Raw genomic sequence first — 15,165 nt, 5'->3', positions numbered from 1 at the left:
GTAGTTAAAAAATTAAAATAGTGGTTGGGCGCGGTGGCTCATGCCTGTAATCCCAGCACTTTAGAAGTCTGAGGCAGGCGGATCACGGAGATCGAGACCATCCTGGCTGACACGGTGAAGCTCTGTCTCTACTAAAAATACAAAAGATTGTGGTGGCACATGCCTATAGTCCCAGCTACTCAGGAGGCTGAGGCAGGAGAATCGCTTGACCCTGGGAGGCAGAGGTTGAAGTGAGCCGAGATTGTGCCACTGCACTTCAGCTTGGCGACAGAGTGAGACTCTATCTCAAAAAGAAAGAAAAAAAATTAAAATAGGCCAGGCATGGTGGCTCACGCCTGTAATCCTAGCACTTTGGGAGGCTGAGGTGTGTGGATCACGAGGTTAGGAGTTCAAGACCAACCTGGCCAAGAGGATGAAACCCATCTCTACTAAAAATACAAAAATTAGCCAGGTGTGGTGGTGGATGCCTGTAATCCCAGTTACTCGGGAACCTGAGGCAGAGAATTGCTTGAACCCAGGAGGCAGAGGTTGCAGTGAGCCGAGATCATGCCACTGCACTGCAGCCTGGGTGACAGAGTGAGACTCCGTCTCAAAAAAAAAAAAAAAAAAAAAAAAAATTAAAATAGCTTGATTTTAACGATATAACAAGAAAGAGCTAAACAATGATTGTGTTTTTCTTAAAGGTATGACTTTTTAATCTTACGAAAGGTTATAAATGTAAATTTGGGAAATGAAATATAACCTAATAAATCTTAGCCAAATGAAGCTAGAATGAATAAAATAGTAAGGTGGAGGGGTAAAAAAAAAAGCTCAACTCAACCTATCCCTGAATTTTGAGAAGGTTTTGATAAAATTTTGGATTTACTTAGTAAACATGAACACTAACAACTAATCCACCATCATGCTGAAGAGAAAAAAGCCATATGACTAATACACACACACACACACACACACACACACACACAACTACCATTTATAATAATCAAATTCAATATATTAATAGAAGAGCAAAGTTGCTCTGTGCAACAATATTCCCAAATAAAACACCCCTCTCTGGGGTAAATGGAGTCAGAGCAGGTTTGGTGAGGTGTTCAGCCTTTAGGTGAGTGTTCAAAATGTTTCTCTAACCAGGTTTCATCATGGCTGTAGAAAGACTGACATTTTCCAACTGGTGAGTCTTATCTGGTTTTCAGTTCGTTAAAACATAGCCCAGCTATAATTAACTATATTAGATTAAAAGTTTGAAAATGTTGGCTTTTTGAAACAAATAAATTCAGAGGTCTTAAAAAAAATTCTTGCCCATGCTTATTCTAAAACAAAATAAAAACGATAAAACACAAAACAAAGAAAAAATACCTTATTTCTTCTTTAGTGATATCCCTTCATGTAATCAGTTAAAGAAAAAAAATTTAGAAAAGTAAATTGAAAATGCAAATAATTTAGAATCTAGAATTTTACAAGAAAGAAAAAAAAAGCCTCAGCAATTCCAGATGTTCTCAGTTGGTCTCTGACTTCCTGACCTCCATTCTCCCTTCTAATCTCCCTTCATGCTTTCTCATCTCTGGACTCTCTCCCAGACCCTGCCCTTCTTCCACGCCCACCTCCTCAGTCTTCCTGGACACTAGTGAAACTATCAGTCCCTTTAAATACATATCTCACTTGAATGGTGCCACTTGACATCCAAAATCTTGGAATAAGTACCTGAAGTTTTAACCCTCCAGATCAGCATTTGTCACTAGGGCTTGTTTGAAAAAGCTTTAAGCCTCACTCTCCTGAGAAGCTCATCAACAGATACACGCAGGAGATGAAGTTCATTTGATCTAACCCACAAAACCTAATTCATCTTTTATTTTCAACAATTACCTGTATTTTGGATGGAGAGAGTCAGATAGGACCTGCTGAGCTGCTGTGGCATCCCTTTCTGCGAAATACCTGCAGTGGAAGGGAAAGAAAACTGTAACTCTATGTACTTGCTTACTTGCTGAATATATTCATTTTAATCCAACTTGAGGTCATTTCGAATGCAGAGATGGATACTGGCATGAGATTATCATTTGTTTCAGCTCCTCCGGGGAACAAACAACTTTTCACAACAGAATTTTCCAAATGTAATGACATAGTAGAGTAGCTGCGAAGCCCACATAGATTTAGGAACGTATCCGGTAAATTTTGAAAATTTAATTAAGAACTTTGCCATTACCCAGAGAACCAAGGATTTTATTGTGAAGAAGGGTTATAGAAGAAAGCGTAGAATAGCTCAGTGTTTGGAGGTCTTCAGAAGGCAGAAGCCTCGGTGAAGGGACATGATGAGAGAAAGAAGAGACTGGAGGAGATGAGAAAGGGTATATTTCAAATATTCACTGGGAATTTGAATTCTGGATGAATGGAAAATATCTCATTGGGTTTAGATATGTTAAAAACAGTAATATTTTATTCTAAGGGGAAAAGGGTGGTGAAGTTTCCTGATAAACACTCAAAGCTGCACACTCTCAAAAATAATTTATAAAAAGTTCTTCATAAAGACAATGATAAAACAATAGCATCTATTATTTAATGTGATGTGCGTATATTTCCTGCATATATCCAAAGGGTAAAAGAAGTTCTTTAATTTCCTCTCAGAAAGACAATGATAAAACAATAGCATATATTATTTAATGTGATGTGTGTATATTTCCTGCATATATCCAAAGGGTAAAAGAAGTTCTTTAATTTCCTCTCAGGAAATTTCAAACCTGACTTAGCAATTGTAACGCACGCATTCATAGTTGTTAACGAAACTGAGTTTCTTTTCATACTTTCGTCAGTTATCTGGGTTTCCTCTTTTACGTCTCATCTGTTCATATTTTTGGTGCAGTGAGTCTAAAAATGTCCTCAAATAAAAAAGACAAATAACCTTATAGAGAATAATATACTGAACATAGATACTTTATCATTTATGTGGATGTCAATCTTATCTTGTTTTACTTTGTTTACAGAGGCTTATCTTACTGCAGTTTTCACTTTTAATGTGTGAAATTTAATGACTCTTCTTTTCCAGTTGATGCTTTTTTTTGCTCGTGTCTTTGGGAGATCTCTCCTTACTCAAATATCTTGATTTTCTTCTAAAAGTAGGAAAGATTTGTTTCAGACTTTCAACTTATGAACTGAGGTGAGGTAGAGATTTAATTTAATTTTTTTCAGTGGAAGGCCAATTGTCCCAGTTATTCAAAAGTTCAGACTTTATCCACTTACCTATAACATTGTCATTAATGTTCACTTTCCATTCATTAACATTAAAACATTTCATACCAGAATGGGTGATTATTAAACTGCTTAAATTTAAAATAAAGGGAACGATCTAGGGGAAAAAATGGGATGCGACCAAAATGACTGAGTAAGGCTTAACTTCTTTTCAAAATACATCACTGCCCTAATATGGTACTGTCAAAGGACACAAGAACCAACTTGAAAGGACCCTTTGGCTCAAAAAATAATAATGACTACACATACTGAATTAAAGTATGAAAAAAATAACAAGTACAATTAGTTGAGTTACAAAAAACACATAAAAACACAGGAGTTAACAAATGGTGTTTTAAAAACAGAGAGATAGAGCAAAAAAAAAAAAAAAAAAAAAAAAAATTGGTCATTAACAAGAGAACCAAGCTGCCAACTCCTGACTCTGAGAATTGGCAACCAAATAGAAAATTGAATATCTGTCCTCCCTGTATTTCAGAGAAACCAAATAACTATACTCTATAAGGGAAATGAAGCCTTTAAAAATTTCAGCCAACAATTATAGGAAAAATAACAAATAGAAAAGCACTTTTTATACAATTAATTAGTTGGTTCAGTAGAGATCATGGAAGGAGGAAAGGCTGATGGTGGACTTTACACTGGAGGCATCAGGCTAGGAGCCTTCTGATTCGTCACAGCACAGGGCTGAGAGTGGAGGGACTGAAGGCCTCCCGCTGTGAGCCAACCTGAATGTCTTCAGGCCTGTCTGCATACCTCCAATTTTCAGGAAGTACAGCGGATGGATACAAGTGCAAACAGATAAATCCAGACCATGGGACACATTACAGGACAACTGACGTGAAATCTTCAAGGTAATGACATGGAGGAGTGGGTAAAAGGAAGGGACGGAGCAGGAGAGACTGATCTAATTTAAGAAGACCAACGGGCATAGTAAATAAGTGCAACGTGTAAGTCTTACATGGAAGTGCACTAGGACAAACCAGCTGTAAAAAGTATTTTTGAGAGAATCGGGAAATTTGAATACGTCCTGGATAAAGACGACACTAAGGAATCTTTGTTAATTTTGTTCAGTGTGATAATGGCATTGTGGTTAATGTGAGGTAACACTGAAATTTCTTAGAACTACTTTTTGGAATATAAAGGGTGAAATGCAGTGTAGAATTATCATTAACACCCTTCTGCCAAAAAATAGTCACGAATATTTCAAAACCTCAACAGTTACTGAATCTGCATGATCAATATAAGGGTGTTCATTACAATCTTCCCTGTTCTTACATATGTTTGAAAATTTTAAATAATAAAACAATTTTTAAATATATTTGAGATTTGCTTTAAAAATTCACGAAGTTTGCTGAAATACAAGGAAGGTAGCAGACACTTTTAACATTTTATGAATCTGACCTCTCAGGGAACTTGAATGTTTTCTTAGAATGTTATGGGAAGTAGCTTTTGAAGCTAATTGCTCAACTTTTGCCATTTCAATATGAGGAGACCAAAACATCACTCAAACCCTCAGGTGTCCGTCATTTTACTTACTGCAAATTGTATAGTCCCAGAAGTCCCATTCCTCGAAAATCTGTTTTGGGATCATCACCTTGGAAACCAATTTCACACCACTGCTTAGAAATCCGAGATTCCAGTGGAGTATTGGGCTTCAAGAATTTCCATAACTGTAGGAAAAAAAGAGAATTACCCTGTTGATATACACACACAAATACCCTTTCCTATTGATTCAGATTTTGTAAACTACGTTATTAGGAGGAGCTTTGCAAAGCTGAATGTATGCAAATACATTACAATTAAAGATGTGATCATCTTTCAATTATTTATGACAGTATTTCTCAAAGTATGATCTGAAGCCTCCCTGGAGGCTCCCAGGACCTTTTCAGAGGGTCTGAGAGATAAAAACAAAACCACAAAACAACTATATTATAGTAAGAGGTTATTTGCCTTGCTGCTCTCTTTATCTCGTGAGTATACGGTGGAATTTTCCAAAGGATGCATGATGTGTTATGATATCATTGCTCTGACGACAATGGAATGAGTATTTGTATATTTTAATGTTTTAAATCTTTCTATTTTAATTTTGAATAGGAAATTAGATAGTAGGTAGATACGTAGATAGATAGATTAGATAGATAATCTCCCACAAAAAAGCTCTTTGGTGCTCTCAAAAATATTTAAGAGTATAAAGGAAAGAGAAAAGAGGAAAAATTTCAAGGCCACCTATTATTCAGATTCTCAGAAAATGTTTTAATGTTATTTCAAAACTTTTAGCAGTGCTATTAACAAAAAAAAAAAAAAAAGAGCGAACTGACTTGAGTTTCTTTTCTTTTTTTTGGCGATGAAGTCTCACTCTGTCACCCAGTCTGGGGTGCAGTGGCACGATCTCAGCTCACTGCAACTTCCGCCTCCCGGGTTCAAGTGATTCTCCTGCCTCTGTCTGCAGAGTAGCTGGGATTAGAAGCATGCACTACCATGCCTGGCTGATTTTTGTACTTTTAGTAGAGACGGGATTTCATCACATTGGTTAGGCTATTCTCAAACTCCTGACTTCAAGTGATCCGCCCGCCTCACCCTCCCAAAGTGCTGGTATTACAGGTGTGAGCCACCACACCTGGCTGATTTTCATTTCTTAGGTCTCACCTATGACAGAGAGTAAACATCATCATGTAGCTAAAGGAAGGAATATCAGTAATGATCATGAATAAACCTCAAAATATATTATCTTTAAGAGTTACCAAAAGTAATTTCAATTAAAATCAATCATATTAATACATTACTGGACAAATGTAAATTCTAAGCATTATACTCTTTACTGCTTAATAAGCTGGTTCTATTTTTTAAAGTTTTCTGTAGAAAGATAGATTCAGCACATATCATTACTTGATTACCAGAGAAACACTGAGACCCCATAGTTGTATAAAGTTGTATAAATATGTAATGCTCAAACACTTATTTCTTTCTTTCCATTTTTTTTTGGGGGGGGGACAGAGTTTTTGCTCCTGTTGCTCAAGTTGTAGTGCAATGATGGTGCGATCTTGGCTCACTGCAACCTCTGCCTCCCTGGTTTAAGTGATTCTCCTGCTTCAGCCTCCCGAGTAGCTAGGATTATAGGCATGCGCCACCATTCCAGCTAATTTTTTGTATTTTTAGTAGAAAGGGGTTCCACCATGTTAGCCAGGCTGGTCTCGAACTCCTGACCTCAGGTGATCCGCCTGCCTTGGCCTCCCAAAGTGCTGGGATTATAGGCATGAGCCACTGCACCTGGCCCTCTTAGTTCTTTCTAATAGGGATGGGCATGTAGGTGAGTTTACTTTTTAGACTTACATCTTCATTACAGACAGGGTATAAATACAAATGTAAAATTTCCTTACTACTATTTCAGAAATAATTCAATTTCTAAATTGCTTATTCTACATTACATGATTTTAAAGCTTAAATAAAACAGTAATATACAAAATACCTTGCTAAATCAAATTGTCACATACCTGACACAGTGTAAAACATAATATTCAATGACAGAAAGTACTAACTAATAAAAGCTGCTATTCATTTTCCTAATGTTGTTTTATACGCTAATCTAATATTATACTTATTATTCACCTTATGCAATGTTTTATGTTAGTGCCACAACACGTGAATTCAATTTGTCTAAAGGGCGAGAAAAAAAGGGTAAAAAGAAAGGAGGTAAATCTCTCATGCTTGAAAGCAAAATATCAAGCATGAGTATATAAAATTTCTTTTTAAATAATCCATATAAGAATGTGCCAGTGCTCTGCATTCATCAAAACAGAAACTGGCCAGGCGCAGTGGATCACATCTGTAATCCCAGAAGTTTGGGAAGCTGAGGAAAGTGAATCACTTCAGCTCAGGAGTTCGAGATCAGCCTGGCCAACGTGGTGAAACCCCATCTCTACTAAAACCCCAAAATTTAGCCAGGCATTGTGGCTGGCACCTGTAATCCCAGGTACTCAGGAGGCTGAGGCAGGGGAATCACTTGAACCAGGGAGGCAGAGGTTTCAGTGAGCTGAGATCATGTCACTGCACTCCAGCCTGGGCAACAGAACTAGATGCCATCTTAAAAAAAAAAAAAAAAAAAAAAAAAGAAGCATATGAAAATATTCTGTAAATCTTACAGTATGCTGATCCAAGTTTTGCTACAGATTATTCCTTTATACTAACCCTGCTGGAGAAATATTTGTTTTTCAGAAGACACAGCAGCTTCAAGTGTGTGTCTAGTATAGTCCATACCAGAACACTCTTGGAGTTTTATGAGCTGCACAAGGAAAAATCCATTGTTCAGTTGCTGTCCTTTGAATACAAGTATCTGGATGGGATTCACTCTGAAGTTTGACAGCAAGTCCATTTGGCTCAAGGCAGAATTGCCTTAAATGTTCATACTTCCATATACCTGCATCTTGGCCTTCAGGTGGTTCAAGGTTTCTCTGAGTATTGGAGTAATCTTCTCTTATGTTCTGTTGCGTATGCTGCTCAACAGCTTGCGTACTGTCCATTTCATTAAAATCATCATCAGGCCAGTTATATAAATTTTGTACCTTGGTGCCCAGCCTGGTCCACCTCAGCACTGCCATGCCCTCTGCCATGACCACAGTGCCATCATCTTAGTTAAGAACACTTTTTAGCCATTAGTCTAGTCTTTCACGATCCATAAAATAATTAAAATGAAATTTCTTTTTAAAGCATTTTATTATTCAGGTCGGGTGCGGTGGCTCATGTCTGTAATCCCAGAACTTTGGGAGGCAGAGGCAGGTGGATCACTTGAGGACAGGAGTTTGACACCAGCCCGGCCAACATGTGAAACCCTGTCTCTACTTAAAAAAAAAAAAAAAAAAGAACCCTTGAAAATTAGCTAGGCAGGGTGGGATTAAAGGTGTGAGCCACTGTACCTGGCCACATGCTTCTTTTTATTACTCCAGATATTGGATGAATATGAAAATGAAACATTTTTGTGTCATTGGTTTACTAAGTTTGTGACAAAAGAAAATTTGATGTCCAAGGGCAACCTGATTGTACCAATTTTATAAGAGGAAGTTCAGAATTCAGTTTCTGGGGAAAGTAGCATGAAGGGAATCACATAGAAAAATGTACTGATCACATAATTAACATTAATTATGTACTGTATGTATCATTTTAGACCCATCAATCACGTATCCATATTCTAGCTTCTTTGTTTAGTATAGTTGTCTGCTGTGTTTGCCTTTTAAAATGGGAAATACTTTTTTTTTTTTTTTTTTTTTTTTTTTTTTTTTTTTTTTTTTGAGACGGAGTTTCGCTCTTGATACCCAGGCTGGAGTGCAATGGCGCAATCTCGGCTCACCGCAACCTCCGCCTCCTGGGTTCAGGCAATTCTCCTGCCTCAGCCTCCTGAGTAGCTGGGATTACAGGCACGCGCCACCGTGCCCAGCTAATTTTTTGTATTAGTAGAGACGGGGTTTCACCATGTTGACCAGGATGGTCTCGATCTCTTGACCTCGTGATCCACCCGCCTCGGCCTCCCAAAGTGCTGGGATTACAGGCTTGAGCCACCGCGCCCGGCCGGGAAATACTTTTTAAAGTTATTCATAAGCTGTATATTCACCAGTGTGGCATTCATGGTTTTTAAATAAAATTAATATTATGTTTATAATGCCTGTTAATAAAAGAATTTAAAGTTTGGTAAAATTGCTGCTAAACAGTTATTGGATTACAATCCTCATCAGACAAACCCATCTATTAAAAAATGAATGTGCTTGAAGTTTCACACAATCCATTCACTAAAAAGGTAGCAATGTTTTCCTTTGATTTTACCTCTGAGTTTAGATATTCTAAATTCTGTAGTACATAGGTCCAGCTTACCTGAATCACTTTTATCTCATTTTGGAAAATGAGTTTTTAATACGCATATAGTATTATGTATAATCTAAATATAATATAATCTAAATATAATATAATCTAAATATAAGTAGAAATGAAACATTAGTAATACTTAAATAATCTTACTATGCTACATAAAGTATGTATGTATTACTATGCTAGACTAGCATACTTGGGAAAGATTTACCTTCCTGCACCAGTGGACTGTTACTTACAAGATGATGATGATGATAAGGCATGTAAATGATGTTCCTACTGGAAACCTGCCCTGTCTACCCTTTCTCATTTCCCTTAACTCTTTCCTCCAACTACTTTAGCTGAGAAGCTTTTCACTGGACTGTGATTTTTATGGTGGCTTAAGCCTACTTATATTTGTATTAATTGCTTGCAGATTATACCTTGTATTAGCAATTACATTACACTACAGGAAAAATGTATTGGCATAGGCTCTGGCGTATCCTGGTTTTACTCAGTTGTGGTAACTACTTAGAAAACAGTTATTAAAATGGTTTGATTCTTCCTGACATATATATACAGATATATGTGTGTGTGTGTATGTATATGTATACATACACATGTATATTATTTTATTTATTTAATTTAATTAATTAATTTATTTTGAGACAGTCTCTCTCTGTCACCCAGGCTGGAGTGCAGTAGAACTATCTCAGCTCCCTGTAACCTCTGCCTCCCAGGCTCAAGTGATTCTAGTGCCTCAGCCTCTCAAGTAGCTGGGACTACAGGTGTGCGCCACCACGCCTGGCTAATTTTTGTATTTTTAGTAGAGATGGGACTTCACCATGTTGGCCAGACTGATCTCAAACTGCTGGTCTTAGGTGATCCTCGGCTTCCCATAGTGCCTGTTAGTAATATCACTCTTTTCATCTAACCGTCTAGCCAGCATTATATAGAACCGAAGAAATACTCTACTATTTATTTTATATCCCTTCTCCACAAAGTTTATGTTTGAATTATATGCACACATGAGATTATTTGCAATAATTCACAGGTTTTAAGGGTGCTGATGAATGGGCATACATTTACTGGACTTTGTTATAATTCAGCGTCCTAATAATGATTCGAATGCAGATTGAACAATTGTATAATCTATTGAATGCTGTTCAATAAAGCACAGAAAGTTTTATTGCCAAACTGATTGTAATGAGACACTCAGGGTGAAAAAATTGTACAGGTTGTGAACAAAGTATTTAAATCCTTCTTTTGAACAGATTTAACATGAGGAACTTCTTTTTCATTAAAAAGTTATTTTGAAATTAAGACAAAAATGTTTTCATCTTAATTGTTTTTTTTTCAGACTTAGAGAATAATTTATATCATATTATGAGACAAGAATACACAGCAAAAGTGTAGGAATAGTAGTATACTGAGAGCATGTATAAATAGTTTATGCCATTTGGAGCCTGCCAGTCCTTTTGAACAGCACCCATCAGTCATAGTCATTATTGTTCTCCTTAAGAATTCTTATGTCCACAGTGAAAGGAATGTTGACTTCAAAGTTATGCATTTACATTAATGGCATTGTAAACCAATGGGAATAGTAATTTTTAAAATAAACTTGCTAAATATTGAGAGACTAAACCAGTAAGTTAATAAATATATGTAGCAAATAAAATTGTTAAACTTATTTTGGAAGATAAAAGCCCATTATGCTAAAATACTTATATGAAGTGCAATTATCTGTATATTTCCTATTTTAAAAAATCCTTGAGCCAGGCATGGTGGCTCATGCATGTAATCCCAGCTACTTGGGAGGCTGAGGCACAAGAATTGCTTGAACCTGGGAGGTGGAGGCTGTAGTGAGCTAAGATCTCACCACTGAACTCCAGCCTGTGTGATAAGAGACCCTATCTCAAAATAAATACATATAAAATAAAATAAACTTTGAACTATTTTGATTCTTTTCTGATAGGTAAGCTCTTCCCTGAAAAAATAAGAGTAGGGGATGGGGTGCTCCTGAAGGATGAGGTCATGCACTAGAAGCCAACTTCAGATCTGAGAAACGGTGGTGGGCTTATGGTGGGGGCTCTCAGGAATCCACTCATCTAAGACGGCGCTACTGGGAGTAGTTGTTACAAAGCCAACTGCCAAGCGCAGGAGACCAGGACTAGGAAAAGTGATTCCCATGGCAGAAGACAAGAAACAGGTGTGGAGACTGCACTCTGAGTCAGAACGTTATCCATCATGGCCTGCTCTCTCTGCTGAACTCTCTTCACTTTGAACTGAATCTTTACATAAGTTTATCTGAACACGTCTGCTTGATCTTGAACCCTCTGCAGGACAGAAAGGGAAGGCGATTCATCTACCCTCGAGCCAGAGCATTCAAGGAGAAGCAGCTTCTCACCAAGGTCACCGTGGGATTGTCTCTTACCATCAGGAGAAGGTCTTTAATTCTGGACTTTATGTTTTTCATTTAGTGCATGAATGCATCTAGAATTTTGTCTTCATTATTAACTTGGTTGGAATATTTTTAATAGAAATGTCTATATAAGTGATTCATATGGACAGTGATATTATTTAATTTCATCCCAGGCTATGTTCAAATGATCATAAAATCTAGATTTTTAAAATACTTTAGAACTCTAGTAACACTGATAATGCTCTCCTATGCTTAAAAAGCCAAGCATTTAAACACGTGGCAATACTACCTATGACCTGAGTTTACAAACCAGGGGTCAGCAAACATGTTTTTACATTTAACTTAATTTAATTATTATTATTATTATTATTTTTTTAGAGATAGGGTCACACTCTGTTGCCCAGGCTAAGTGTAGTGGTGTAACCATAGCTCACTGTAGCCTTGATCTCCTGGGCTCAAGTGATCCTCTTGCCTCAGCCTCCTGAATAACTAGTACTACAGGCCCGCTTTATTATGCCCAGCTACTTATTAAAAAGTTTTTGTAGAGATGGGGTCTTGCTATGTTGTTCAGGCTGGTCTTGAACTCCTGGTCTCAAGTAATCCTCCTGCCTCAGCTTCCCAGAGTGCTGGGATGACAGGTGTGTGTAAAAGACCAGTTGACAAATCTTAGGCTTTATGAGCCGTATGGTCTCTTTGTAACTACTTAACTTTACCTTTAAACTAGGATAGTGGCCGCAGCAGCCATAAATGCCGTACACAAATCCATGTGGCTGTGCTGCAAATATTACTTGTAAAATGAGTGGTATGCCAAATTTGGTTTGCAGGCCTTGGTTTCCTGGCTTTTGCTCCAAACAGAAGTAGGTAGTAAGGGTTTTATTACCCATTTTAAAGATGAAGAAGCTTAAGCTCAGGCAGTGAAATGCAAACCATGGATTAGCACTGGAAAGACAAATGCAAACAAGATGTGGTTTGTGGCTCAAGACCTAGTGTAGTGTGGCAGCTCAGAGCCCTCGGCTACCACCGTATGTGAGCTCGCATAGTCACTTCACTGCTCAGCTTCAGTTTCCTTATCTGAAAAATGAAGATAGTAGCAGTGTATCACCACAAGGCTACTGTGATAATTAAAATAATGCCAGAAAACACTGACTGTAACAATTGGCACATACTAAACACTCAACTAATGTTTTATTATTTCTGATTTTATTATTGTACTTGAAATCTGAAAAACTGAAGAAAAGAACAAACATCCCACGCCTAAGTTTGCTTGGGGAGCTAGTGAGGATTTCAAAATTCAGTGAGTAAGGATTTAAAAAAACGAGCTGGCTTCTGCAGTGAGAATAATGGGTAACAGTGGGAACAGCATGAACAAATTCCTGAGCATATGGTATGGCATGGCTTATTCTGGGTCATGGTGAGTGGCAGAAGATGGCAGAAATGTACTACATGTGATGAGGATACAGGAGCTGTAGCTTCAAGAAATACATTGGAAAGCCTTCAAAATGCCATGCTAAGATGCGTGGGCTTTCTACTATAGGACATAGCCTGAAGTTTCTAGTCTAGGGAATAACAATGAATATATCTGTGTTTTGAAAAAAATAAAATCCCTCCAACAGTATTTTAGATGATGGGAGGGAAAAATCTAATGGTTACCGGCATAATTAAAAGGCCATCACGGCCCAAGTTGGATGGCTACAATAAGGCACTGGGCATGGAAAACATTTCAAAGATACCTTAGGGTGCTGTATGGATAAGATTTAGTGATTTTTTTTTTTTTTTTTGAGATGGAGTCTTGCTTTGTTGCCTAGGTTGGAGTGCAGTGGTGCGATCTGGACTCATTGCAACCTCTGTTTCCAGGGTTCAAGCAATTCTCCTGCCTCGGCCTCTCAAGTACCTGGGATTACAGGCATCTGCCACTACGGCCAGCTAATTATGGTATTTTTAGTAGACACAGGGTTTCACCATGTTGTCCAGGCTGGTCTCCAACTCCTGACCTCAAGTGATCCACCTGCCTCGGCCTCCCAAAGTGCTGGGATTACAGGCGTAAGCCACCAAGCCCGGCCAGATTTGGTGATTTTTAAAGATAGAGAATATGCCCAAATTGGATCGTAAGCCACTTGAGGGCAGAAATGATGCCTTTCCCCAAAGTGCCTAATGCAGTAATGAAGAGCCCTGACTTTATAATTTACTAGATATGTGAATAGGAACCTAAGCTAAAATGCTTATAGTTTTCTCATCTCTAAAATAAAGATAGCCACCGTTTACTTGCCTACTTCCATATAGCTGACAGTTAAAATGATAACACATAATCTAATCATAACCACAGATAAAAGTCATATACAAGTTCTTGAGATGTAGCTAATGAACTATAATAATTCATGCATTCATTCATATTTGTTGAAAACCTACTATGTGCCAGCACACATATGATGGATCAGCTAAAGATATGCCTACAGGCCTCTGGATGTCACTGCTTCTGAGGGAATCTCAGCTATTCTAATGAATCGTTCAGGCTCTTGTGGCTATCTGTTAATCATAACACCTCTTTTCTCCCTCACCTTTTATTTCCTATGTTTGGGTCATTGCATTGAACTACCTCCATCAGAAAATGGTCAGGAAAAAAAAGGCAATACAAAGAGATAAAACTCAGCCACTAGGTTAGTTAAACTTAAGCAGGGAGAAAAGAAAGAAAAAAACTATTGCCAAGAATGAGGCATCTTTAATTTTTAATGCTTCACATCAGATCCAGCACTAATTAACAGAGACGAATGAGTCATCTGCTTAAGGACTTACATACACAAAAACATACACTCCTTCACACAAACCACAACACGAGACATTTCTAAAATTACATCTTCTGTTGACATTTTTCAGTAAAATAAAGGAAGCTAAACAAATGTTTTCTTACAATTTTGTTACTGCCTTTTTGAATTCTAGGAAAAGGTAAGGAAGTACCCTAAAGCACTCTAACCCTAAAAAAGCATCTATTTTCAGAAATGAATTTATAAAACATTTCTGATAAGTATACAGTTCTAAAGGTTTGTCTTATTTATTTTGGGGTGTTAATTTCTTTAGCTCCAAACTCAGTGTTTTGAGGGAAAGTTTTACTGATGTTTCTTAATATACCATTAGATCCTGTAAGATTTTTAAGGTTTTGTTTTGACAGCCAGGAGTATTCAAAACTCCACATTATTTCTCCAGCAGTTCTAGTGTGCCAAATATAAACCTTTACCTCTTCCAACTCTCTAAGTTACATGAATAAATAATCAGAATTAAGATCTCGGGTAATTTCCCAGGAGGGTCATTGCTGAAGCAGAAACCCACTTTATCTTCTCTGATGTGTATTAAAAGTCATAAATGGAAATCCCAAGTCACTCTTTGACAAATGCTATTTCTCCTGTTGGCTTTCAACACATGTTAAACAATCTAAACTTCAGCCAAATGTGAGAGCCCACAGAAATCACCTCTGATGCCTTCTCGAATTACAAAAGAAAATTGGCCTTGAACTTAACTACTCACGGGAATTTTCTGATGAAAAATTTACCTCACCTGCCCCAGCAAGAAAACTTGACCTTACCAACCAGTTAGGTGCCCGTATCTGATCCATCTTTGTACCCCTAATGTCCAAAGCAGTGCCTAGCACATGCAGGTGCCTGGCAGATGTCAGCTGACTTAAG

At 37.5% G+C, this 15,165-nt stretch overlaps 1 protein-coding gene and 1 pseudogene across 3 annotated transcripts in view; both read right to left on the bottom strand.

Annotated features, from left to right (window-relative positions):
* Window positions 1-15,165, bottom strand: part of ELMOD1 (ELMO domain containing 1) — a 76,075-nt gene that overhangs the window by 15,669 nt on the left and 45,241 nt on the right. For 2 of the 3 annotated variants that reach the window (XM_064375389.1, XM_064375388.1), the window contains 3 exons: window positions 4,774-4,907; window positions 1,864-1,932; window positions 1,357-1,380 (listed from right to left, as the gene is read on the bottom strand). In XM_064375389.1, the coding sequence (XP_064231459.1) occupies window positions 1,357-1,380; window positions 1,864-1,932; window positions 4,774-4,907 (227 nt within the window). The remainder of the gene's footprint in view (window positions 1-1,356; window positions 1,381-1,863; window positions 1,933-4,773; window positions 4,908-15,165) is intronic. The other variant, XM_021670810.2, reaches the window with a different exon arrangement.
* On the bottom strand, window positions 6,883-15,095 carry LOC135274635 (MOB-like protein phocein; annotated as a pseudogene).

Source organism: Aotus nancymaae, unplaced genomic scaffold, assembly GCF_030222135.1.
Source record: "Aotus nancymaae isolate 86718 unplaced genomic scaffold, 86718_ANA_hifiasm-v0.15.2.pri h1tg000012l, whole genome shotgun sequence".
Classification (NCBI taxonomy): domain Eukaryota; kingdom Metazoa; phylum Chordata; class Mammalia; order Primates; family Aotidae; genus Aotus; species Aotus nancymaae.
This window is presented reverse-complemented; position numbering and strand designations above follow the sequence as displayed.